The 25,292-nt window shown below is 41.4% G+C and overlaps 1 protein-coding gene across 2 annotated transcripts in view; it reads right to left on the reverse strand.

Moving 5' to 3' along the window:
- The window catches only part of LOC148021680 (pentatricopeptide repeat-containing protein At2g33680-like), a 41,224-nt gene extending 20,087 nt beyond the window's left edge, over positions 1-21,137 (reverse strand). Inside the window, exons 1-3 of one of the 2 annotated variants that reach the window (XM_087697171.1) lie at positions 18,239-21,137; positions 18,017-18,090; positions 17,817-17,891 (exon numbers count right to left, since the gene is read on the reverse strand). In XM_087697171.1, coding sequence (XP_087553297.1) covers positions 18,469-20,886 — 2,418 coding nt within the window. In that variant the 5' untranslated portion in view covers positions 20,887-21,137 and the 3' untranslated portion in view covers positions 17,817-17,891; positions 18,017-18,090; positions 18,239-18,468. The remainder of the gene's footprint in view (positions 1-17,816; positions 17,892-18,016; positions 18,091-18,238) is intronic. The other variant, XM_087697172.1, reaches the window with a different exon arrangement.
- Between the last annotated feature and the right edge of the window lie 4,155 nt (positions 21,138-25,292).

Consider the following 25,292-nt stretch of genomic DNA (forward strand, 5'->3'; position numbering starts at 1 on the left):
TTTTCTTTTCTTTATCTTTTATCCTAGGACGTCCCACCCCAAAGCAACCATAGCATTGAACAAAGGGTACATGTCGGCTGCCCAGTGCCCTACTAAGACTACAGAGCCGATGGTTATCTTACCAAGAGAGCCCAAGTGATCACCCCAAAGAGACCAAGGCATCGGACAAAGGGTCCACGGTAGCTGCCTGGTGGCCTTGCAAAGGTGGATGGAATTAACTATGGACTTTTTTTAAAAAAGGATTGTGTAGTTTTGATAGATTTAACATTAAGTAAGGATTTCAAGTCAGTTTTCGTCCTATTGAGGATCCATACCCCAAATGGGAGAGTGATAAGGGATGGTCAGACCCAAGACCTTTACAAAACAAGCATACTATCTGTCATGAGGACATGTATTTTTGAAACATCACTTAACATATGGATTAATTTTAATCACATGATTAAGTAAATGTTACACATGTGATGTGCAACTGGGATTAAAGTAAATTTACGAGCTCGAGACCCGAAGAAATCACGGGATGTCAAAGGCAAAAGTTGCTATAAGTTATGCCACACAAGTACTTGGTGGTATCTGGTACCAATTGTTGGCCTAGGTCATCCATTTGGCCATAAGTGTCAGTTGGTGACACTAGAGAAGTCGCGTTTAATGGTACCTAACGCCAATCTAATGGTCAAAGATGGTGCAGAGACACTCGAGAATGGAAGTTACCCAACCAATTTAATTATTGGCCAATTAGATTATTTTTCAGGGCACTGAAATAATTATTAGATTAACTTTCAGTATTTAAAGATTGAAAATTAATATTTAATTATGAAAAATATTGGAAAAACCATTTGGGAAGGCTATCACTTGTCAAAAATTCCTATGCAAGACTAAAAAATGTCTTTAGAGACTGGAGAGAAGCATTTCTATAAATCAGCCTGCAAGAGAGAGGGAGGGGAGACTACTGGTCTGATTTGCAACCATTGGAGGATCTTCTAAGATTGCCAAGGGCAGGAGAAGACCAATCAACAGCAGGAGACAGCATCTACAGGCTGTTGAGACAGAGCAACAGCTGTAAATGACTAATTTTCTTCAGTTCTTTGCATCTACAAGATGTTGTGGCAAGGCAGCAGCTGCATTTGATTAATTTTCAATCATTCTTCGCGACAAAACTCTGCTCTCTCTACAATTTTCCCTCTCATCTCCTAGCCATTTTACAACCTTGCTCCGAAGATCTCAATATTTGGACCCTCGGAGGCTGAGAAATTTTAAATTTCTCTACCGTAACCCTAATATGCAACAGAAATTAGGGTTTAGCAACAGCCTCAAGAATCGTGCCAAAAATTGGAAGCTCCAAGACTTGGATTGAACATGGCTGAAGCTAATTTTAGCCTATTCAAGTGGAGGAACCAGCAAATAATTGAATTTGGGATATTTTCCATTTCCATCAAAGCGGGTGAAGGCCAATTGATTGCCCGAATCAAGGGGCAAATCAGATTAAAGACTTGCTGGTGATTTTGAACAGCAAGGGGAGTTAGAATACCGAAAGGGATTGGAAAAATCCCATTCTAAATAAACTTCTTTTTCAATAAAGCTAAAGAAATACCGAAAGGGGCATCAATTTTGGGGCCAATCGAGTGTACATTGTCCAAGATGAGTAGGTAAATTTGTATTTTTAGATTTGCATTAACTGTTTGCTGCTGTAATTAAGTTGTAATCAGGGATTCACCACCCATCCACGGAAGGAAGGCTGGTTACACTATCCCTCCATTACTGGGTATTGGTGAAAAAGGAAAATGGCTGAGGTATGGGTGACACAAATATAGCAAAGATGTGAAGCAAGCAAAACAAGCTAGGGAGAACTGCCTTGGAGACTGCTATGTGCAATGCCACGAATATGGTGGATACAAAATCGACCACTCCAAAAGACCGAAAAGGGATAAATGTGCACAAATGCATATTTACATGAACAGAATGCCAATGCATAGGGTAGTGCAAAGAGAGATACAAGATGTCATGCTCACGCAAAATGCAATGCAACGATGCCACTTAGACAGTGCTCTCACAGGGGAACTATGCACTTGTCCATGTGTTCTTTTACAATCATATCATCCTGACAATGCAGATGAAGTTACAAATGTCCATAAGTACACTACAAAAGAATAAATAAATGAATAAATGTCTAAAACTGTAAGCATCATCATGGTCACTATCAAGAGAAGTAGCCGCCTCCTCTCAAAGTGAAAGGGAAAGCAAGGAGAAAGCACTCTCTCCTCGTCAATCTGAAGAAATAGGGGAGGGTGTAGCCAAGCCAATCTTGGATAGAAGGTACTGAAGAACCGGCCAATTAACCGCTTTGGTCAAAATGTTTGAAAATTTGTCTGATAAAGGCACAAACTCTAGGCAGATAGTGCCTAGCTCAGCATACTCTCTGGAAAAGAGAAAGTGGACTCCCACATGCCGCATCCGTGATGTGATGATCGGATTGCCCACAAGGGCAATGACGCTCGAGTTGTCGCACTAGACAACAATGAAAGAGTCACAAGAGAAGTGAAGCGCCACCAGTAAGCTCCTCAGGCAGATGGCCTCGATGGTGCTATCGCAGAGAGCCCTATACTCAGCCTCGGTCGTGGAAACCGCCATCGTCTCTTGCTTACGCCTAGACCAAGAAATGAGAGTCGTGCCCAAGGTGAAGAGGTAGCTGCTATGGGAATGCCGAGTGTCAAGATCTCCTACCCGATCAAAATCAATGTACCCTTGCAAACATAAACCAGAACCATAAGTGAGGCCATAAGAATAAGTACACTGTAAATAACACAACACACAAAGACATGCAATCCAATGTGATATCCCAGGTACTATGAAATACTAACCGAGAATGTTGACTAAGTAAGCTAAGTCTAGCCTAGTATGAATTAACGAAAGAAGTTTCCCTACAACAGACCTTAGGTATGCACATCGAAGGGCTGACCTAGGGTATCCTTCGACAAGTGGACAATAGGATCGATAGATGTGGCCACTGGCCGTGTCTGATCCGTAGTGAACTATTCCACGAGTTGAAGTGCATACTTCTGCTGTGACACAAAAATACAACTCCTAAATCAAACTACCTTCATCAACAAAAAGTAAGACAATAAACTGAGGTCTGTCATCTCAAATATAGCACTAAGTTTTGCCTTGATTTTCGCTATAGCAACAGAATCTGAGCATGTGATGAGTAAGTCATCAACGTATAGCACGATGTAGTTGACCCCCTGTGAAGTAGATCGAACATATAAATTCAATGATAAGGGATAGAATGGTATCCGTGAGTCTATAAGAACTTGTCCATCCTATGAAACCAAGGCTACGGTGCTTGCTTCAATCCATAAAGAGCTTTCTACAAGCGGGATACCTTATCCCTCGAGTTTGCAGAAGGAAATCCTAGTGGCTGCTCCACATAGACTTCCTCCTCCAGATAACCATTCAAGAAGGTACTCTTGATATCCATCTGATGTATCGGTCAACCGGGGTGAGCGGCTAGTGTGAGTAACAACCGAAAAATATCAACCGCACAATAGGTGCAAAGATCTCTTCACAATCAATACCATGCTTTTGTCGAAACCCCTACACAACACGGCGAGCCTTATACTTGTCTAAAGTCCCATCAGCCTTTAGCTTGGTCCTAAAAATCCACTTCGTCCCGATGACTTTCTCATAGCACAGACGATCCACAAATGTCCCAGTCTCATTTCCATCAATACTCTCTAGCTCCTTTTCCATGGCCTCTCGCCATTGAGGGTGCTGAGAAGCCTCCTGCCATGTATCCGACTCAAAATGCGCTATGTAATCATCTGTAAAAAGTGACACAAATGATGCCTAAGGTGCAAACCGGGTAGATCTTCTAGGTCCCTCTGGAGTGGAATCCGATGGCAAGATCCCCGAATCCCACATGGTCTACTAGTACCAGCAAGGTAACAAGTCTCGTAAAGGGGGCCTAGGAGCTGAAGAATTTGCAAATAGGTCAGAAGCGAGTAGTAGACCAGGCTTAGTAGGCATGATCTCCAAGGATGTGAAAGGAGCAATTAGATTGAAATCAAGTGTAGAGGATTGTACGATATCCCTCTCGTCAAAGATGACGTCCCTCCTAACAATCACCTTGTTCGTCAGAGGATTAAACAAACGGTAAGCTTTCACTTCAGAGAAATATCTGACAAAGATAAGGAGATCAACTCAGGGAGTGAGCTTTCTTATTTTATCATCAAGCATGTGTGTATATACAACATGCAAAGACTCTGAAGTGCGATATGATAGGCTGAGAGCCAAAGAAAGCCTCGTATGAGGTCTTCTAAGGAAGAGCCGCAGTCAAGGCACTGATTGAAGATGTACACCGTAGTGTTAGTGTAACCAGCCTTCCTCCTCGGATAGGGTGGTAAATAACTTGATTAGGCACCATTTACAGCAATTAACAAATTTACAAAACTGAAAAGTGCACTTTACCATATAATCTTGGACATTGGACACCCTGTTGGCCCCAAAAGTGGCGCCCCTTTTGGTATTTATTTAGCTTAGTTGAAAAGGAAGTTACAATGGGATTCTTCCAATCCCTTTTCGTATTCCAACTCCCCTTGCTGTTCAAAATGACCAGCAAGTCTTTAATCTGATTTGCGCCTTGATTCGAGCAATCAATTGGCATTCATCCGCTTTGATGGAGATGGAAAATGCCCCAAATTCAATTATTTGCTGGTCCCTCCACTTAAATAGGCTAAAAACAACTTCAGCCCTATTGAGTCCAAGTCTTGGAGCTTCCAATTTCTCGCATGCTTCTCAAGGCTGCTGCTAAACCCTAATTTCTGCTTGCAAGTTAGGGTTTACAGCAAAGAAATCTGAAATTTCTCAGCCTCTGGTGATCTCAATGCTGCAATCTTTGGAGCAAGGCTATAGAAAGGCTAGGAGATGGGAGAGAATATTGAGGAGAGAGAAAATTCAAACCTTCTTCGCAAAGAACTGAAGAAAATCTGTCATTTACTTCTGTTGCCCTATCTCAACACCTTGAAGATGCAAAGAACTTAAGAAAATCAGTCATTTTACTACTATTGCCCTATCTCAACAACCTGTAGATGATGTCATCTGCTATTGATTGGTCTATTCCTAACCCTAGCTGCCTCAAAAGGTCCTCCAATGGTTGCAAATCAGACCAGCAGCATCTCCTCCCTCTCTCTTGCAGGCTGAATACACTAAAAATGCCTCTCTCCAACCTCTAAAGACGTTTTTCAATCTTGCATGGGCAATTTTGACAAGTAGCAACCTTCCCAAATGGTTTTTGCAACATTATCCATAATTAAATATTAATTTTCAGTCTTTAAATACTAAAAATTAATCTAATAATTATTCCGGTGCCTTGAAAAATAATCTGATTGGCCAATAATTCAATTGGCTAGGCAACTTCCATTCCCGAGTGTCTTTGCGTCATCTTTGACCATCAGATTGGCATTAGGTACCATTAAACGTCACTTCTCTAGTGTTACCAACTAACACTTATGGCCAAATGAATGACCTGGGCCAACAACTGCACCAGATACCACCAAGTACTTGTGCGGCATAACTTATAGCAACTTTACCTTTGAGATCCCGTGATTTCCTTGGGTTCCGGGCTCATAAATTTACTCTAACCCCAATTACACCTCACATGTGCAATGAGATAAACTTTGCAAACCCTCGGTGATCTGAAGCCCATAAGATTTCCAAGTGCATGGATACACTGCCACTAGGTTTGATGAGTTGATTGTTGTCATTAAAGATTTGGACAGTAGGATGCATAAAGCTCAAAGAACCATTTAAGATCAAGGATACTTTTCAGCCCAAGAACAAGGCTAGGCCACAATTTAATCAAAGGAATGATTCTAGGCAAGAAGAGGACACTAGAGTGGAGGATGACTATTACGGGTGTGATCCGTTCTATAAGTCCCACACTCAGCCCGATCCTTTGCCAAGGAGAGTGGAAGTAAATCTAGAAGAAAGGTGTGATGGACAAAGATCCACCCAAGATCAAGCACCTAGAGAGCGTCAACCAGCCCTCTAATCATGGAATTGATCAATCCCCTCCTCATAGTTTTGGTAGCAACCAAAATGGGCAACCCTACTACAAGCAAAATTCATGGAATAAAGTTATGGAGACAACAATCATATGGACAGCCCTTCCAAATCCACCACCACCATACAATGACCAGACTACAAGGAGAAAATCAGCATTTCAACTTCAAGATAACTGTTTACCTACAAAATGGGAGGAGTGGGTCAATAAGCTGGAAATGTATTTTACACTCTACCCTAGGAGCATGAAGCAAAGATCTATTATGCAGCCCTTCAGCTTAAAGGTTATGCCCACACTTGGTGGATTGGACACACTTCAAGAGGACAATGCTTGATATATCTCCCATGAAAAAAGATAAGTTGCACAAAGAAAGTGGTATGAGTTAAAGCAAAGAGAAATGTCCGTATGGGAGTATTCAAACATGTTTCTTCATCTATCAATGTATGTGGAATGGATTACAGATTTGGCAAAGCTGAACAAGGACATTTATGGGTTTGATTTACGTCTTTTTTCGGAGGCTGGAGCCGCGTAGCCCAAGACTATACATGAGGCAATGCAGCTTGCTGAAAGGTACAGCCAAAAGTATCATAGAGATGTGTAATGGAACTTTAGTTGAAAGCACCGGTAGCTATTCAAGAGCATTCCTGCCTTTGAGAATGAGACAAAATAGTAAGTTGTTTTCGCTTTCTAGTGGGTTTAGAATTTGCTAGCTTTCCTGGCCAACCTAGCATAGTTTTTTCCATAGAAAAGAAGTAATTTGTTAGCTGGCATTTGCTTCCTGTAAAAGAAAAGCAGAATGAAAAAAATCCCTCTATTAAACTAATAATAGGCACAATAAAGGAATAGTTGTCTATATTCTTGTAGATTCGAGCAACACACATAGTTTTGTGAATACAAAATCTTTGGACAGGCTGAAGCTACTACCTAAGTCACCGTCATGTACTATTCAAGCTGATCTTGTAACCTTAGAAATGGGACCCGTTGACATAGTCATTGGTTGTGATTGGTTAAAAATAGTTGGAAGGTTTACCATGGATTTGAATTCAATGCAAATGGAGTTTTCTTGGGGCGGATAGCAAATAAATTTGCATGGGATGGATCATAAACAAATGGAACTCATTCTGATGAAGAAGTTAAAGAGAGAGATCAATGCTAAGGCTTGCGTATTCGCTCTTCTTCTTCCAAAGAGGACAAAGATCAACCCAAATCCACTTCAAAGAAGAAGAATTCAACATCGAGCAAGTTGTTAGAAGAATACAAAGACTTATTTCAACCACCATCTTCATTACTACCCAACAAAGAGGTTGATCATCTTATTGACTTATTCCCTAATACCAAGCTAATCAACAAGCTACATTACAAGAGAGAGGTTGATCATCCTATTGACATGGTCCCTAATACTAAGCTCATCAACAAGCTACCTTACAAACCATCTAAGTTTGAGTGTGAGGAGGTAAAGTAGCAAGTCAAAGAGTTGCTATAGATGGGGTTGATCCAACCAAGTTAGTCACCTTTTGCCTCTCCAGTACTACTAGTGAAGAAGAATGAGACATTCGATATGGGCATTGATTACATAAGAGTTAAACAAGTCCACCATCAAAAACAGGTACCCCATTCCCCGTATCGATGATCTCTTAGATGAACTTAAGGATGCAAGGGTTTTCACCAAGATAGATCTTCGTTTGGGATACCATCAAATCTGTATGAAAGAGAGAAATGAATACAAGATTGCATTTAGGATTGAAAGGGGGATTGTATCAATTCTTGGTGATGCCTTTTGGACTCTCAAATGCTCCAACCACCTTTCAAGCACTTATGAATAAGACAGTAGACTTTATAACCGTTTTTGTTCAAAACAGTCTTTGTTTTCTTTGATGGCATTCTCATATATAGCAAGCCCAAAGAAGAGCATTTAAGACATGTATAAGAGGTTTTTGACACATTGAGGAGAAACTATTTGCAAAGAAATCAAATTGTTCTTTTATGGAGAATGAGGTGGAATATTTGGGTCATTAATTGGTGAGAGTGGGATTAGCATGGACCCAAAGAAAGTACAATGTGTCAAGAAATGGCCTACCTCTACTAATTCTTCATCTTTTAGAGGCTGTTGTGGCTCCATTGACCTGTTAGCAGTCATGCCTTGTCGTCTCCTGCCTGTGAGCCTCAGTCTGAGTCAGACGAGGACATTAGGAGCTCTGACATGTCTGTCATATGTTATGATGGGGGAGGCTAGTCACTCTTAACTGGCTGTCTTAGGATGTATATTTCTTTTTGGCCTCTTTTAGTGGGCAGCCACTGGCTGCCCGGCCACTTTTTTGGTCACTGATGTGGGGCGCCCAATTTAGGGCATTTTTAGGGTTTGCGCCCATTTTAGAGTTAGGGTTAGGGTTTGTCCTTTTGCCTATTTATAGGCGGTCCCCCCTCCCCACTTTGTCAAGATTGTGGGAGAGAAGGAAGGAGACTCACTTGTAGCTTTCTTGCTTACACAATGGGGGAATACACACAGAGGTGGAGGCTGAAAACAGTTTTCCTCTTCTTAGTTGTGTAAGCCAAAAAGAACTCTCTTACAAAGAAATAGAAGAACCCTATATATGGGTCTCAAAACAAACTCAACTAACTAAGGTGGTATACTGATTGAGCCACGAACTAGAGTAGATAAGGATAGCTGTCATCTAGCTATTATTCATGGGCGGTGTACCAACCGCATCTACAACTGACAAGTCGGTGACATAAATGCACAACGGTCACCCTGGCATATCACGAGTGGAGCTTGATATCTCAACACTCCCCCCCGAGCTCAATCCCAATTCCTGCACACCAAGCAGGTCTCTGAACTTGCGCAGCTTCTCTGCGCCCAATGCCTTCGTGAATATATCAGCTACCTGATCCTCTGTGCTAACATAAACTAGATCAATAAGACCTAGTAAAACCCTCTCCCGCACATAGTGATAATGCACCTCAATGTGCTTTGTTCTAGCATGATAGACTGGGTTATTTGTCAAGTGTATACTACTCATATTGTCACAATAAATGACAATTGGCCCATCTGTAGGCTGATGCATATCATAAAGTAGCTTATGCAACCAAGCTACCTCACATGCAGCCATTGCTGCACCCCTGTACTCAGCCTCTCTGCTCGACAAGGCAACTGTAGGCTGTTTCTTGCTGCTCCAAGTGACTGCAGCACTCCCAAAATAGAACACATATCCACTGGTAGAACGTCTATCAGAAATGCTACCAGCCCAATCAGCATCAGTGTATCCATGCAACTGTATCTGAACCCCAGTCTCATAAAATAGTCCATACTGCAATGTGGACTTCACATACCTGAGTATGCGTCTAGCCGCATCCAAATGCGGTTTCCTTGGAGCCTGCATAAACTGACTTACCAATCCACTAGCATAGCTCAAATCTGGCCTGGTAATAGTCATATAAATCAAGCTTCCTACTATGCGTCTGTACATAGTAGGGTCTTCCAAAAGCTCACCTGCATCTGCGCTCAGCTTCACATTCTGCTCCAAAGGAACTGAAATAGGCTTACAGCCTGTCATCCCATATTTGGACAGCATGTCCAATCCATACTGCCTCTGCAAGAGCTGTATCCCACTTGGTGATCTAATCACCTCAATGCCCAAGAAATAACGCAGCTCTCCCAAATCCTTCATCTCAAACTTTTGCTTCAATAGCATTTTCACATGAAGGATATCTTCATCACTGTCACCTGTCATAATCAAATCATCAACATAAATGACAAGCAGCATAATACATTTCTCTGTTTTTCTCACATAAAGTGAGATATCTGCCTTGGAAATCTGAAAGCCAATAGTGACAAGATACTGTCCTATCTTATCAGACCATGCTCTAGGTGCTTGCTTCAAGCCATACAAGGCTTTCTTCAACCTACAAACAAACTCAGGATGAACAGCATGCACATAACCTGGTGGCTGCTCCATATAGACACCTTCTTGCAAATCACCATGCAAGAAGGCATTCTTTACATCCATCTGATGTAAAGACCATCCCTTTGATGCAGCTATAGCAATGACTGCTCTTACGGTTGCCATCCTTGCAACCGGACTGAATGTTTCTTCATAGTCAATGCCATATGTTTGTGCATACCCCTTGACTACTAATCTTGCCTTGTATCTGTTCACAGAACCATCTACATTATGCTTCACCTTATAAACCCACTTACAGCCAATTGCATTCTTACATTTAGGCAAAGGTACTAACTCCCATGTAGCATTTGCTTCCAAGGCATCCATTTCTTCATCCATGGCTTTCTCCCATTTTTCTTTTCCCATGGCTTGCTCAAAAGAAGTGGGTTTTGGTTCCTGTATCACTTTGACCATATATGCATAGTGAATGGCTGTAAATCCATCATATTTCAGCCTATCCACAGGATACCTAGCTCTAGTAGACCTGCGCAAAATAGGTTCACTCCCAGGTGCTCTCAAAACATCCCTGGTCTTCCTTACTCCAGGTGTAACAATAGAAGGAATACCCAACTCATCATCAATGCTCTGTTCTGAGCCACTGGATTCACCATCCACATAAAAGTGACCTGCATTCATATCAAACATGGGCTGATCAACCTTCTCTTTTCCTTTTCGTGATACCTGCATACCACTATCTGCATTGCTTTGAGAAGATTCTCCTGATCTCAATCTGTCTGTCCATGGCGAAGAATGTGAACCACTGCTAGAGAACGCTCCAGGTCCACTAATATTTTACGACTGCTGCTGTGAATTCTGTGCAGCATTACCATTGCATTACCATTTTGTGCATCTACATCATCAATCACATTTACTAGTTTATACCAGCTACTCATCTCATCAAAAACAATATCTCTGCTCACTGTAAACTTACGAGTAAAAGGGTTATAGCATCTATACCCTTTTTGCTGCAGAAAGTAACCAATAAAGATGCACTTCTCAGCTTTTGGATCCAACTTGGATCTCAACTCATCTGGCACATGTACATAGGCAATGCAACCAAAAATTTTCAAATGAGAAATATCTGGTTTCCTACCAGTATACCTCTCCTGTGAAGTCATCCCATGTATTGCTGCAGTGGGAGTCCTGTTCATTATATAGACTGCTGTAGCAACTGCTTCAGCCCAATAAAAATCTGGCAAGTCTTTTTCGTTGAGCATGGCACAAGATACCTCTCCAATATGCCTGTTTTTCCTTTCTGCAATTCCATTTTGTTGTGGGGTATGACTGCATGAATATTGCTGCTTTATGCCATGCTCCTGCAGAAACCTTGCAAACTCATTTGAGAGGTACTCTCCCCCTCCATCTGACCTTAGGCATTTTATTTGCAGGCCTGTTTCTTTTTCAACCATAGCTTTAAAAGTTTTAAAATGCCCAAAAACTTCACTTTTCTTTTTCATAAAATACACCCAAACTTTTCTGCTATAGTCATCAATAAAAGTGACAAAATAATGACAGCCTCCAAGAGATGCAGCTTTAGTAGTCCACACATCAAAGTGGATTAATTCCAATGGCTTCTTACTCTCTTGAACATGTCTAGGAAATGGTTTCCTTGCCTGTTTTCCAAACTGACAGGCTTCACATACCTTATGCATTTCTGCAACCTTGAATTTAGGCAATCCTGCAACAATATTTTGGGCCTGCATTGATTTAAGTCCCTGTACATTAACATGACCAATGCGTTTATGCCAAATATCAATATCTGCAACTACACCGGTCCCATGTGCAAACATTGCTGCACTCAATTCAGACATGTCTGCATCCAACGTAAACATTCTGCCCTTCTTCTTTCCTTTTGCTATCAAGCGACCTTTATTTTTCATATCCTCAACAAAGCGTCCATGAGGATTAAATCTGACCTGCAAGCCCTGCTCAACCCTTTGACCAATAGAAACCAGATTCTTGGTGATATTCGGAACATGAAATACATCGAACAGTTATTTCTTTTTCCCATCCTACAAAGACAAATGAATTTTTCCAATCTGCACAATAGAATGTGCAGTATCATCACCAGTCTCCACAAATCCTGGTTTTTCCATTTTCCTTGCATCCTCCATCCATTCTGCATGACCTGTCATGTGGTTTGATGCACCTGAGTCAACATACCATACATCATTGCTTTCTTCTGCACTTGTCACAGAATTGTTCATGTGCTGCACCATGAACAAATGCTCATTTCTGTCATCACCCTGTCTACTAGAAGATGCATAATTTCCTTGTTGCAGTTTTCCATTCATGATGTCATTCTGCTTTTTATAGCAGTCTTTAGCCATATGACCCATTTTACCATAGTAGTAGTATTCAACATTATTGTTTGCATTTTGGCCTCTTTGCCATCCACCACGACCTCTTTGGCTCCCCCTGCCTCTAGAGTTACCACGTCCTCCTCCATAGGACTGGTTTTCTTGAGTTTGCTGCATATTCTGATTTCTGCCACGGCCTCCAAATCGGCCTCCTCTACCTTTGCCTCTACCTCTTCCAGCATTTGAGTAGAAGACAGCTTCTTTTGAAGTTCCTCCTGAAGAAGATGCATCACCATTTCTCTGCTCCTCAGAAATTAGAAGAGCAATCAACTCCTCAAAATCAGGAAATCTTTCACGAACTGAAATGGATGTCCGAAACTGTGCATGATCCTTTCCTAGACCATTCAAGGTCACATAAACTAAATCATCATCTTCCACTGGCGACCCAATGGAAGCAAGTGCATCTGCAATCTTCTTCACCTTCATGTGGTAGTCATTGATGCTCATACTTTCTCTTTGCACATTGTGCAACTCTTGCTTGAGCTGCATTTTCCTGGCTTGCGTATTTGTGCTATACATTTTTGACAAAGTATCCCATGCCTCCTTTGACGTACTTGCATCCTGAATATGCACAATCATAGAGTCTGAAATGCTGATGGACAGCCAATACATAACTTTCCTGACTCTCTCATGCCATGTTTTAAATGCCTGCATTTGCTGTTGATTGGGAACATCAGGAAGAACTGGTTCTTCTTCATTTCCTGCAACAAATTCCCAATATCCTTTTCCCATAAGAAAATTCGTCATTCTAAACTTCCATGCTTGGAAGTTGTTCTTGTCAAGCTTTTCAGTGACAATCTATGAAAGAGAATCAGACGCCATTACAGAACACTGCAAGAAATTCTGTCACTGCAGAAAACACAGCTTCAGCCTCACAAGGACAAATCTGCAAAACTGATGAAAGTGGTATTTAACCACACAGTCACTTCCTAGTGACGATTTTGCATCAACAAGCAACCAGGATGATTCTGTAACTCCCAATGTCTCTGCGCACAGGCATACGATGCAATTTCTACAGTAACTTTTCACCGACCTGTAGAACAGTGGCTGCACAGCATAAAACTGGGCCTTTTCCTGAGTGCGTGCAGAAAACTTCCGCCTCCAAAACAGACCCCGAAATTGCCTCAAATCAAAAAAACAGGGTCGCCAAGGGCCAAAGCCCTTTCCCGCAGTATATAGTACCCTCTTGCTTCACCGCGAAGGGCGTCTCAACCTGAGACAATGCACTCTTGCAATTTCCGGCTGTGCTACCTACAGAGGTCTGCTCCCAAAACAGAAAATGAAAGCAACACTACTCCTCTTACCAGAACACCGCGAGCTTGGCTTGCTTTCTTGAGCTCCTTACCACGAACAAGGCTCTGATACCATGTCAAGATTGTGGGAGAGAAGGAAGGAGACTCACTTGTAGCTTTCTTGCTTGCACAATGGGGGAATACACACAGAGGTGGAGGCTGAAAACAGTTTTCCTTTTCTTAGTTGTGTAAGCCAAAAAGAACTCTCTTACAAAGAAATAGAAGAACCCTATATATGGGTCTCAAAACAAACTCAACTAACTAAGGTGGCATACTAACTGAGCCACGAACTAGAGTAGATAAGGATAGCTGTCATCTAGCTATTATTCATGGGCGGTGTACCAACCGCATCTACAACTGACAAGTCGGTGACATAAATGCATAACGGTCACCCTGGCATATCACGAGTGGAGCTCGATATCTCAACACACTTGATCACTTGTCTTCTTGCAGATTCCGACACTCCTCCCCCGTGGTGGTGCTGCCATCATCATCAGCCTGATCTGGTGCCCTGATTGACGCTATGGGCTACATGCAGGGACTAATCAGTCTCCTTCCGCCTTCCTGTTTGTATTCAGCATTCATTTCAGTTCGTGCAGATTTCTCTTCCTTATTTTCTGCTTTCTCTCTCTCTCTCCCTCCGTGTTCGTATTCCCTCTTTCACAGCGCACTCTCACATGACCAACCAGCTGGGAAAAAAGTCTTCCTTTTGGGATTCTCTAACAAACAAAAGCTTCAATAAACTAAAGTTGCTCCTAATTTCAGCACCAATTTTGGCATGTCCCAATTTTTCTAAGAAATTCACTATATGTGTAGATGCTAGTGAAAGAGATATAGAGACTATTCTATATCAAGATCATGGAGTCATTGCCTACAAAAGTAAGAAAATGAATGATAAGGAGTGTCAACTCTATGTATATGAGCAAGAGGTACTCAATTCTTCATGCAATCAAAGAGTAACATCAATACATTCATGGCAACCATTTCAAGGTCAAGCGATCCTATTAGCAGTCAACTCCTTGCCACGTTAGCAGTGCCACGTGGCAGCAGTCGAATTGTCCCATCCGACTGCAGTCGCCTTCCTGTTTGTATTCAGCATTCATTTCAGTCCGTGCAGATTTCTCTTCCTTATTTTCTGCTTTCTCTCTCTCTCTCCCTCCGTGTTCGTATTCCCTCTTTCACAGCGCACTCTCACATGACCAACCAGCTAGGAAAAAAGTCTTCCTTTTGGGATTCTCTAACAAACAAAAGCTTCAATAAACTAAAGTTGCTCCTAATTTCAGCACCAATTTTGGCATGTCCCAATTTTTCTAAGAAATTCACTATATGTGTAGATGCTAGTGAAAGAGATATAGAGACTATTCTATATCAAGATCATGGAGTCATTGCCTACAAAAGTAAGAAAATGAATGATAAGGAGTGTCAACTCTATGTATATGAGCAAGAGGTACTCAATTCTTCATGCAATCAAAGAGTAACATCAATACATTCATGGCAACCATTTCAAGGTTAAGCGATCCTATTAGCAGTCAACTCCTTGCCACGTTAGTAGTGCCACGTGGCAGCAGTCGAATTGTCCCATCCGACTGCAGTCAGCTGCATTAAATGCAATCGACTTGCCTATTTTGGCATATTACGAGGCATTCTTTTCAGCCTTTTAAAGGCTGAGTTTCCAGTAGTTTTGATCACTTGTATTTCACAGATTTCCCTCTGTTGGTGATGGAGACAGCACTCGGGGCTGATAGAGATCGAGGTCCTCAAGGCGGAGACATACACAGATATTCTCTCTACACCCGTGTATAATTCTGCATCCTTATATAGCATTCTTCACTGCAGATTTTCTGCATTTTACTGTCTCTCTCTCCCTTTTTCTCTCTCCGTTCACTCTTTGTCATGGTAATTTGCTTCTGCATTGCTTCACTCTGACATGGTATCAAAGCATTGAAGGATTGACCTAGGGTGTGGACCTCACTGAAGAGGAGTTTTCCGTGCAACACAAGGCTGCGTTTTCAGCATTCAAGTGCGAGCAAGTGGGCTGCACATCAGAACAAGGCTAAGGCGAGCGTGGGGGTGTGAGAAAAGAGAAGATTTGCTGAAGTTGCTCCTGTTTTTCTGCTGTTAGAGAAGGAAGGAGGCTGTGTTTTTGCCTTCGAGTGTAGATTTTACCTTTTCATCGCCTCCGGCGGGGCTGAAGAAGGTTCGGGACTCGAAGACAAGAGCCTTAGCAAGCTGTGTTTTCACAATCAGAGGGGGTTTCTTTTGCGTTTGTGCAGGCATTGCAGGTGAAGATATCTACTGAGACTGACATGGAGTTCCAGGCGATCATGGACCGGAAGGTCCCTGTCTTACCGACTCTTCCATCAAATCAAAAGCTCGATGGTGACGATTACCACATATGGCGTGTGACGATGTTGGCCATATTGGAGTCTTATGATTTGGCAAAGCTTGTGATGGAGGAGATCAACCAACCCTTGGTGAGAGATGAGTCCAAACTCTCTTCAAGTGCTCGTGCGGAGTTGACCAAGGCCTAGTCTCATTGGAACAAACTGAATGCCAGGATTCATTCTTTTCTTTTTCTCTCTTGTACAACAGTCGTGATAGCCCATATAGAGCACTTGACGGTGGCTTGGAAGATATGGCTGGAACTTGATCAGATGTACAACCGGATGACCCTTCTGAAGAGGGTTTCTTTGGAGGTGCAAATACGGACCTTGTCCGTGAATAAGTCTTCTTCGCTTCGGGAACACATCAACAAGCTTCGGCACCTTTAGATGCAGGTTCAAAATGCGGGGAATCCCATTTCCTCTGAAGACATGGAGATCACTTTATTGTCGCAGTTGCTGCCACAATTCGGTACTTTTTATTCCACTCTTATTGCTTCAAGGCGCAAGTTGACTCTTCGCTGTGAAGAGTTGGTTCCTATGGTCTTAGACCAAGAGAAACAATTAAAGAGACACAATGCTTCCAAATCAGAGGCATTGGTTGGTCAAGCCTCTCAAAAGAAGGAGAAGGACCAAAAGAAGAAGAAGGAGGACAACAAATCCAAGAATGACAAAGAGAAAGAATTGGCATGCCATATTTGTGGTAAGACCGCCAGCCAATGGAAGAAGGATTGCCCTAACAAGGACAAGAAGGACACCAAGAAAAAGGATACGAAGGATTCTGGAGCGGTGGTTGCACCCTCATCAGCAGCTTTTCTACACTTAGCGGTCACTGAGGACCCTACACCGAAGACTTCTGATGTTGCAATGACAGCTCCTCAAGCTCAAGAGTGGATCATGGACAGTGATGCCTCCCGGCACATGACACCTTTGACAATAGGTGTTGCCCATTTGTGACCATCATGTGGGCAAATACTCATAGGAGATAGCTCTTCTGTGTCTATTGCTACACGGGGTGAGATGCACATTGTATATTTTTTGTCAATTCCAAAGCTTTGAAAACAAAGCTTCTTTAGGCCGGGTAGGCTTGTAATGAAGCATAGGTTTAGTAAAGAGTACAAAAGACTGAGATGTAACATGGCTCATTATCTTTTTGCTATTAATCAAATCATCTTCTTGAGGACTCCTATTCTTGGACCTCCCACCATAGCTAAGGGGTGAGTACCTTGCTCCACCATTGCAAGAGGTGGGTATCTTGCTAACAAATCCATTTTACTTGTATTTCTTCAACACAATAATCCAAGTATTAGCCATGGTTGCTTTGATTATGGCTCAATATTTCTTTAAGTATCTTCTTGCATATGAGAAACTGTCTTTCGTGGATACACTACTAAGCTCCTATTTGCAATCATAAGGCTTTTCATGCCAAAAGAAAATTTGACATGTACACATACTTCCATCAATCACTGTGTCATTTCTATATTGTTTGCTCTCAAGTGGGACACGTAAATGATCTGCAGAATGATTTTTCTTACCATAGCTTCTAGCTATATCTTACCTTATATGCTAGATAAATAGATAAATATGCAACTGCAATTGCAATGTACTTCAAATAATCAGGATGTTTTAGAAAACTGTGTTTGAATTTCATGACCTTGCAGTATTAAAAGTGAATCAAGGGTAACAAAATCCTTGCAATTTTTCTCAAAAATATGAATCTAGGTATGTCTTTAATGGTGAAAACAATCAACACTAGGACTTCTTATGTCTTCATATAAATCAGCAACTACCTCAGAAGTATGTTGTGATATGATCCACTTCAAGAATGGTTAATGGTCTTTGAGAGTCGTGTCTTCCCAGAAAAACTGTTAGCACAGCATAGAAATGTGGAGTAGATTTCTTGACATATCTAATGTCAATGGTAGCTATAATGAGACGTTCACTAGAAGCTTCAAAGGCTATTTGAAGATGAGAGAGTGGACGATCTCACCTGACTTTTGAATCTTGAAATAGAAAAGCTGAAATCCTAAGGTGCACCAACAGGACATCTAAGAACTCTTGGCACTGACAAATGTAGCCAAAAAAAGTTATGTTACAATAGCAACAAAAAAGAAGCTTTCCTTGCAAGAATAACAAAATCAGAACTCACTCTAGGAAAATTTCAAATACTATGGCCTTGTCAACGGATATCTGTCTACCATGGGACACATACCTCATCCTTGCGGTCACTACGATTCTCAGGTACTCCACAACCTGCGGCACCTTGGCCATACAGTCTATGACATTGGAATGTCTCATCACCAACATTGCCTTCCACCAAGGACTCCTGAACAACTAACATTCTGAGTTTCTCCTCTACCATTGATCAGAATATCAAATTGGCAGCACTTTGTGTCACCTTCTCCAAATTCCATTAATAGTCTTGCCTATAAGTCACTTTTTTCACTCTGAAAACACTAGGTTTAACTGTGGTACTAGTCCTTGTCCTTTCATGAAACTGCTCAGCCTTACTATCTTTTCTTGCAGCAGAGGCACATATGCATGAGTTTGTTGACCTCCAACAAGAAACTCATGTGCTCCATTGGTCACCTCTATCCAGGCCCTTGCAGGCTCTTTCAGTGCACCAGCGCACTTCCTCGAGTGCTGAAGTTCACAAATGTCCTCCCAACTGTGAGCATCTGCATAAAGATTTGACATAAGAAGATATCCTGAAGAATCGATGGGATCTAAATGCATCACTTGATCAAGGCAATGTTTTCCAAGTTCCACATTGTTATAGGTTTTACAGCTTGAAATCAGAGATATCCACATGATGAAGTCAGGTAGCATTGGCATACTCGCCAACAAATCTTCAGCCAGACCAAATTCTCCTCCCCGACCAAGGAGGTCAATTAAACAGCTATAATGCTCCACTTCTGGTATAATATCATGTTCATCTACCATGGATTTGAAAAATTCACAACCTTCCCGCCTCAAGCCAACATTACTACAAGAAGAAAGAATGCTTGTGAATATTGATCCATCAGGCTTCAATCCTGACCGATGCATATCCAGCAAAAACTTTCTTGCTGCCTTGAAATCACCTTGATGTGCATGCCCTGCAATTATTGCACCACATGATACCATATCTTTGTTTGCTATGCCATCAAAAATATTGCATGCATCCTCTAGTTTACCACAGTTGGCATACAAGTCAACAAGTGTATTTCTAATCATATGATCGGATTCCAAAAAGTGACTATTTATTTGGTCATGTATCAGCTGACCAAAAGTTATGATACCTATACTACGACATACTCTCAAGACGCACAAGAAAATAGCACGATTTGGTCTGATGCACTCAAGTTGCATCCTTGCAAAAAGATCCAGAGCAATAGCATTACAGCCCTGGTGATAGTAACCAGAAATCATAACTGCCCATGATATGACATCACGATTCTGTAAACTATCAAAGACTCTTTGTGCATCTTCAACACGACCACACTTAGCATACATATCAACAATTGTGTTTCCAAGGGTTAAATCTAATCCGAAGCTACTTTGAGCCACCTGATCATGAATTAGCATACCTTGCTCAAGAGCTTCACTAGAGCAACAAGCTTTCAGGGCACACAAATATAAAACCCTATTGGGTTGTATTGCATCCTGTTGCATGGCATTGAAAAACTCAAGTGCAGGAACAGCATGCCCAAGTTCACAAAGGCCAGTCATCATAGCACCCCATGACACAATATTATGGTTGGCCTGGCCCTCAAAGACTTTGTGTGCTTCCTCTAGACTCCCACACTTTACATACATATCAACAAGGGCACTGCCAATCAAATCATCCGATTCAAATCTCCTCCTGATAATCTCTGCATGGAAGAATCGTCCATGCATTATAGCGCGTAAACTGCCACATGCTTTTAGCACACTTAGAAAGATAACACTATTAGGTTCGATTCCCTCCTCTTGCATTTTGCTAAAAAATTCTAATGCAACAAGACCATAGCCATGCTGAGCATAGCTATCAATCATCACTCCCCAGGACACCACATCTCTAGAGGGCAATGATTCAAAGACTTTGTTTGCATCTTCTAAGCTCCCACATTTTGCATACAAGTCTACAAGGCAGCTCATGACAGCTAAAGTTGATTCAAGTGCCATCTCTATTATCTCCCCGTGCATCAAGCTGCCATGCACAACAGAACCTATACCACAGCATGCTTTTAACATGCATAATAACACACAATCATTTGGTTTCACACCTTCCTCACACATTTCTTGATAGAGTTCAAGAGCATATTTGCCCTGTCCATGTGCAGCATACCCTGATATTATGACCGTCCACGACACTAAATCTCGAGTCAGCAAGAGATTGAACACCCTGTGAGCCTCCGTTAAGCTCCCACATTTTGCATACATGTCAATAATTGTGTTTGCAAGGGCACATTGTGACTCTTTCCCATCTGCAATGATCATATCATGCACCTGTCGGATGTAGAACAAAGATCCGGCGATACCACAAGCTTTACACAAGCACACAAATGTGACTCTGTCCGGACGGATACCGTACTGCTGCAATTTTTCAAACAACTGAAGAGCTTCCAGACCCTCGTCGAGCTTGACGTGAGCTGAGATCATAGAATTCCATGTGAATATGCTTGGTTTAGAGGCCCTGGAAAACACTCTGCTTGCATCTGGCAGGCTCCCACTAGAGCCAAACAAACGGATAAGATGGTCTACCAAAGGAGCAATGAGGTCAAGCCCTGATTCAACAATGAGAGAGTGCACCTTCCTGACAGCCGTTAAATCTTTCTTGACAGCACATCCTTGAAGAAGATTGTAGATGCGATCCTTGGAGATTGGCTGCACAGTCATGTCATCCTGGGCCTAGGGTTCCTTCTCTGATCGTCCATTCCAACGCCACAAAGGCGTCATCGGGCCACCGGCGTTGCATACCGAGGTAACACTTCTTACAATGCGACAGAAGAAGTCCCTTCTTCCGCCAATTCGGAGCATGGCCATTGACCACCGAGGCACGTCGGATATTGAAGAAGACAGTGTGCCTTGGTGTGTCAACTGAAGGTGGCACATCGCCTATAGTAACACACGAGCGTTCAAAGGAAAGGTGACATAAGGCTATCATAACACACAAATGTTAAAAAGCAACGTTTCACCTTATGATATGTCTAGTGCCTTTCTTTTGTCACAAGCTTGTCATCACGACTAGCCCTTCCTAGTGGTTTGTAACATTTTCTCAAAATCGTTGACTTTTCATGAGTAATCAAATAATATGCGTGAGCGAAAAGAGAGAGACATGGGGTGTGAGAAGGACCTTCCAATCCCAACTTGTGGGGATCTGTAGCTCTTCATTGACATTGAAGCCAAAAGGACATGTATAGAGGTAGTGGTCATTGAAGCAATGTACCTTAGATGTGATCTCCATGCTTGCAACCATAAAAACCTACATGTGCGACATCACAAGGGTGTAGTTTAAAGAGTGTGTTTATGTATCTTTCTTTATTCAAACCTCATGTTCAGTTGAGCTAAGTGGAGGTGTGTAACACTTAATTATAGGGGTCCAAGTAGTGTTGAAATCTCACTAGGTAGAACCACCTTTCTCAATGAGTTCTCAAGAGGGATCCATGCCTCAGAGGTTTGAGTGTTTTCTCAAAGGTGGTGTCCCTATTGCACCCAAGCAAATACTTGCTCTTATTAGTACTCACTTGCTAAGGTGATGTGGTGCTATCATTTTAGTATTATATGGGCTTGTGCACAATTTTGCAAAAGGAGAATTTCATAATTTCCTCACTTGATAGGCGCAAGGACAATGTGTATAATGGTCCCAAGTACCTTGGCAATGTGTCACTCAGAAATCCATCATTGAAAATGGTTTGTGTTGATTGTACAACATGTCCCCTCCAATACATATATCTAACTTGGATATTCCATTTCTTAGGGGCTGATAAACTAGTCCTTTTGAACTCATAATCAAATCCTTTCTACACCCGTGCCCTTATTTAGAATTGAGTCTTCCAACATCCATAGAGGTTGAGCCCATGGAGGTTTCTATCTACATCATAAGACCAATGTGAGAATGTTTAGAGCCTCCTTGATTCTCAAACTACCATATGAGAAAACCTTACTTTAAGATGGTCTTCTCACCATTGGACCCTCAACCTATGAATTGAGCAATGCCCTTCACAATACATCCCCTCATATGTCATATGACATAGGACAATGGAGGTGGTTCCACAATAGTGTAACATCCACTCATTTGAATAAATCACAAGGTTCAAGGTGAGTAGAAGTCCTCCTCTCAGGAGTGTTTATCATCATTATCACATGAGTGGACCACAATCAAGGCATTCAAGCCTAACTCAACTAACATAAAACATTATTTTCAAGTAAGTCTAAGCATCTTATTATGACATTGCTTAACAATCAATAATAGACAATCCATTCCACATCCCCCAAAGGAGATCTTACTTCTTGGTTATCTTCTCAAAAGTATAATGACTCAAATGAACTTAATAGTCAAAGTACGTGCACAAAAGTTATTTTTAAACTTTTATCATTAGCAATGATAGATAGGCTAAGGCCAAAACTAATCCTTGCTAAGTACTTATTCTACTATGTTATAACTTTAGTCATTGCATGGCATCACACTTTCATAAAGCAGTAGTTAGTAATCTAAGACAACATTGGTGTATTAGCCATAAACAAAATTTGGGAAGAAAACAATGTTTGAGCTTCCCTCCACAAGATCTTGAGGCTATACTTCACAAGTTCAAGCACAATAGTCTCTAAGCTCAATAATACTTATTCCAATTCTAGAGTGCCAAGTTTAGCTTACGATTCCCTAATTCTTTCTAGGCTTGTGCTTGATTTGGGGACTCATGACCCCTTCTCCCTTCCTTAAGAGCTCTTGGGTCTCTTCAGGGTCTCATTGTCCACTTTTAGAGTGGCTAACAACCCAACACTTAATTTAACATCTCTAGCAATGTCATTTTAACATCTAAGTTTCACCCCAAGGTAAAAAACATCATAATCTAGTCAATTGAGTAGCTTGTAAGCTTTAGATGTAAGAAAACTATCTGCAAAGAAGGGGTGCTCTTTAATCATTGACCTCTTCAATCCTTGGGAAAGTCTCAAGAGTAGTGTATCCATGCTCTAAGAAGAACATATTCAAGGAAAGTAACTCTCCTAATAGAGAGATGAACATCCAGGTCAAATTTGTACTTATAAGAGATGCACATCCTATTCATAGCTTAAGAGAAAAGGGTTTTCAAAAGAGATAAGACATCTTAATCGATCCACTTTAAAATCCTTCCCAAGCTTATCTGAAAGTGAGTCTTAATGGCTTTTGGAAGTTACCAATAGCATATGGCTTTGAGTTTAGTTTACTAGCCTTACAAATAATATTTCTTTATTCTTAGATTTTATCATAAGGTGACTTCCTACTTTTAGGTTCAAAATATCCGTTTGCCCTATAAAGTACTTCAAGTAATGCCTCTTAAATTCACAAAACTCTACTTATGCATTAAGACATACCTTTAATGTTGGAACCCATATACATGAGGAGGAACCTAGCTTCGCATGAGACATGGATTATGTAGCTAGCACGGTTGCAATTGTGCATCCCCGATCCCATTTGACCCTCTCAAGTGCCACCACATGCCCCTTGCTTTAGTGCTTCCACCTTTTGATCGCTCCTCATGCTAGGTCTTCTTTAATAGCTCCAAAGACTTTTCTTAGCAATCACAAGGGTTGCACAAAGTAGGTAGAAGGTTGATGTTGATGGAGGTGAAGGCATGAGGATAAAGGGCTGTTGCTCTACTAAACTACTCTCCCCCTTCCCATGAGATTGACAATGCCAAACTTGCTTTTCTCCACATATCAATAAAAATCCCTTCTTGCTCCTCTTTCCAACTCTTTCCCTTCATCTCTTTCTTCTAGTCTCTCGATTGTTGGTTGAGATGATAAGGGAGGGGGTGGTGATAGAGAGGATGAAAATGATGGCTTATTGGTTGAGATGGAGAGTTGTGGGTGGTTGGGCCACAAGGTAGCTAGGACGAGCTAATTTAAGCCTTTCCTCTCTATCTCCATGGGCTAAACTAAGTAGTGGGTGGTGGTGGTTTGGATATGGTAGACCTTGGATGCCTCCTCATATTTATTGCTAGTCCTCTTCAACCCCAAGACTTGTTCATAATCCCCTATTATTGGGTGTTGCATGTCAAAAGTCCCATTGATGAAAATGAGGCTAAGGAGGGTTGGTGGGAGTGCGAGTTGAGGAGCCCCTATGGTGCTGTAATCAAATGATGATAGTGGTGGTGTTCTCATTTTGTATGGTAGTATTCAAGCTAGTTTAGAGAGTTCTAATAGATAACGACATGTGCATCTTGAGCTGGTAGTGCTTTCAAGGGTGGCATGGTAGCTGCTTTGCCAACCCAATGGTTGCTTGCCAATTTAGAATGGTGGCTCCCATGCTTGTTTATGACAGCATGGATGGGGGTAACCCATTGTTTGTTAAATGCCCCATGATCCTGCATATTCACTCATGTAGGCTTATGTAAGATAACTAAGGAAGCTTGGGATACGCTTGCACATTTGTATCAAGAAAGCAATGAGGCTTGTGTTGCTTACATGCGTAAGCAGTTAGAGAGTGAACATATGGATGAAGGTGACTCCATGGATAGTATTTTTTAAACAAAGACCCAATATCTTAAGGAGCAATTGATTGCTGTAGATGAGATTTTGCTAGCCAATTCACTTATGCAAACTATTCTCAATGTCTTCCTAATTTTGATCAAACTTTTGCATCTACTCTTCATTTGATGATGAAAGGAAATTCAAATGTTTTGTGATTTGATGAACTGATTTTCATTTTGCTACAAGAAGAACAATCTTAGGAAAATAAGTCCATTATGCATGTTGTAGATTAAGCATTTCTGGGCAGTCGAAAAGGTAAAGGAAAAGCTTCGTTTTTTGTTAGCAAGTAGAAATCTACAAATGCTATTTAGAAAAAGAATGTTGAGAAAGATGAGAAGAAAAAGAGAGTCAGATGTAGGTATGGCAAAAGATAATGTAATCAAAGGTTGTCCTAAATTGGTTGCGAAAGAGGCCAAGAAAAAAGAGGCTAGTATGACTGTTGTAGATATGTCTCCTTTTAAGTCAGAATTTGTAAATGTTATGTAGAATATAGAGTGGGAATTTAGTATTCAATGTAGTGACCCTTCTTTACATGGTTCTTGCATATCTGTTATGGAATTAGATGTATGGTA

The sequence above is a fragment of the Lygodium microphyllum genome, chromosome 17 (genome assembly GCF_053477565.2).
Source record: "Lygodium microphyllum isolate KBCC chromosome 17, Lygodium_microphyllum_v1.1.10, whole genome shotgun sequence".
Taxonomy (NCBI): domain Eukaryota; kingdom Viridiplantae; phylum Streptophyta; class Polypodiopsida; order Schizaeales; family Lygodiaceae; genus Lygodium; species Lygodium microphyllum.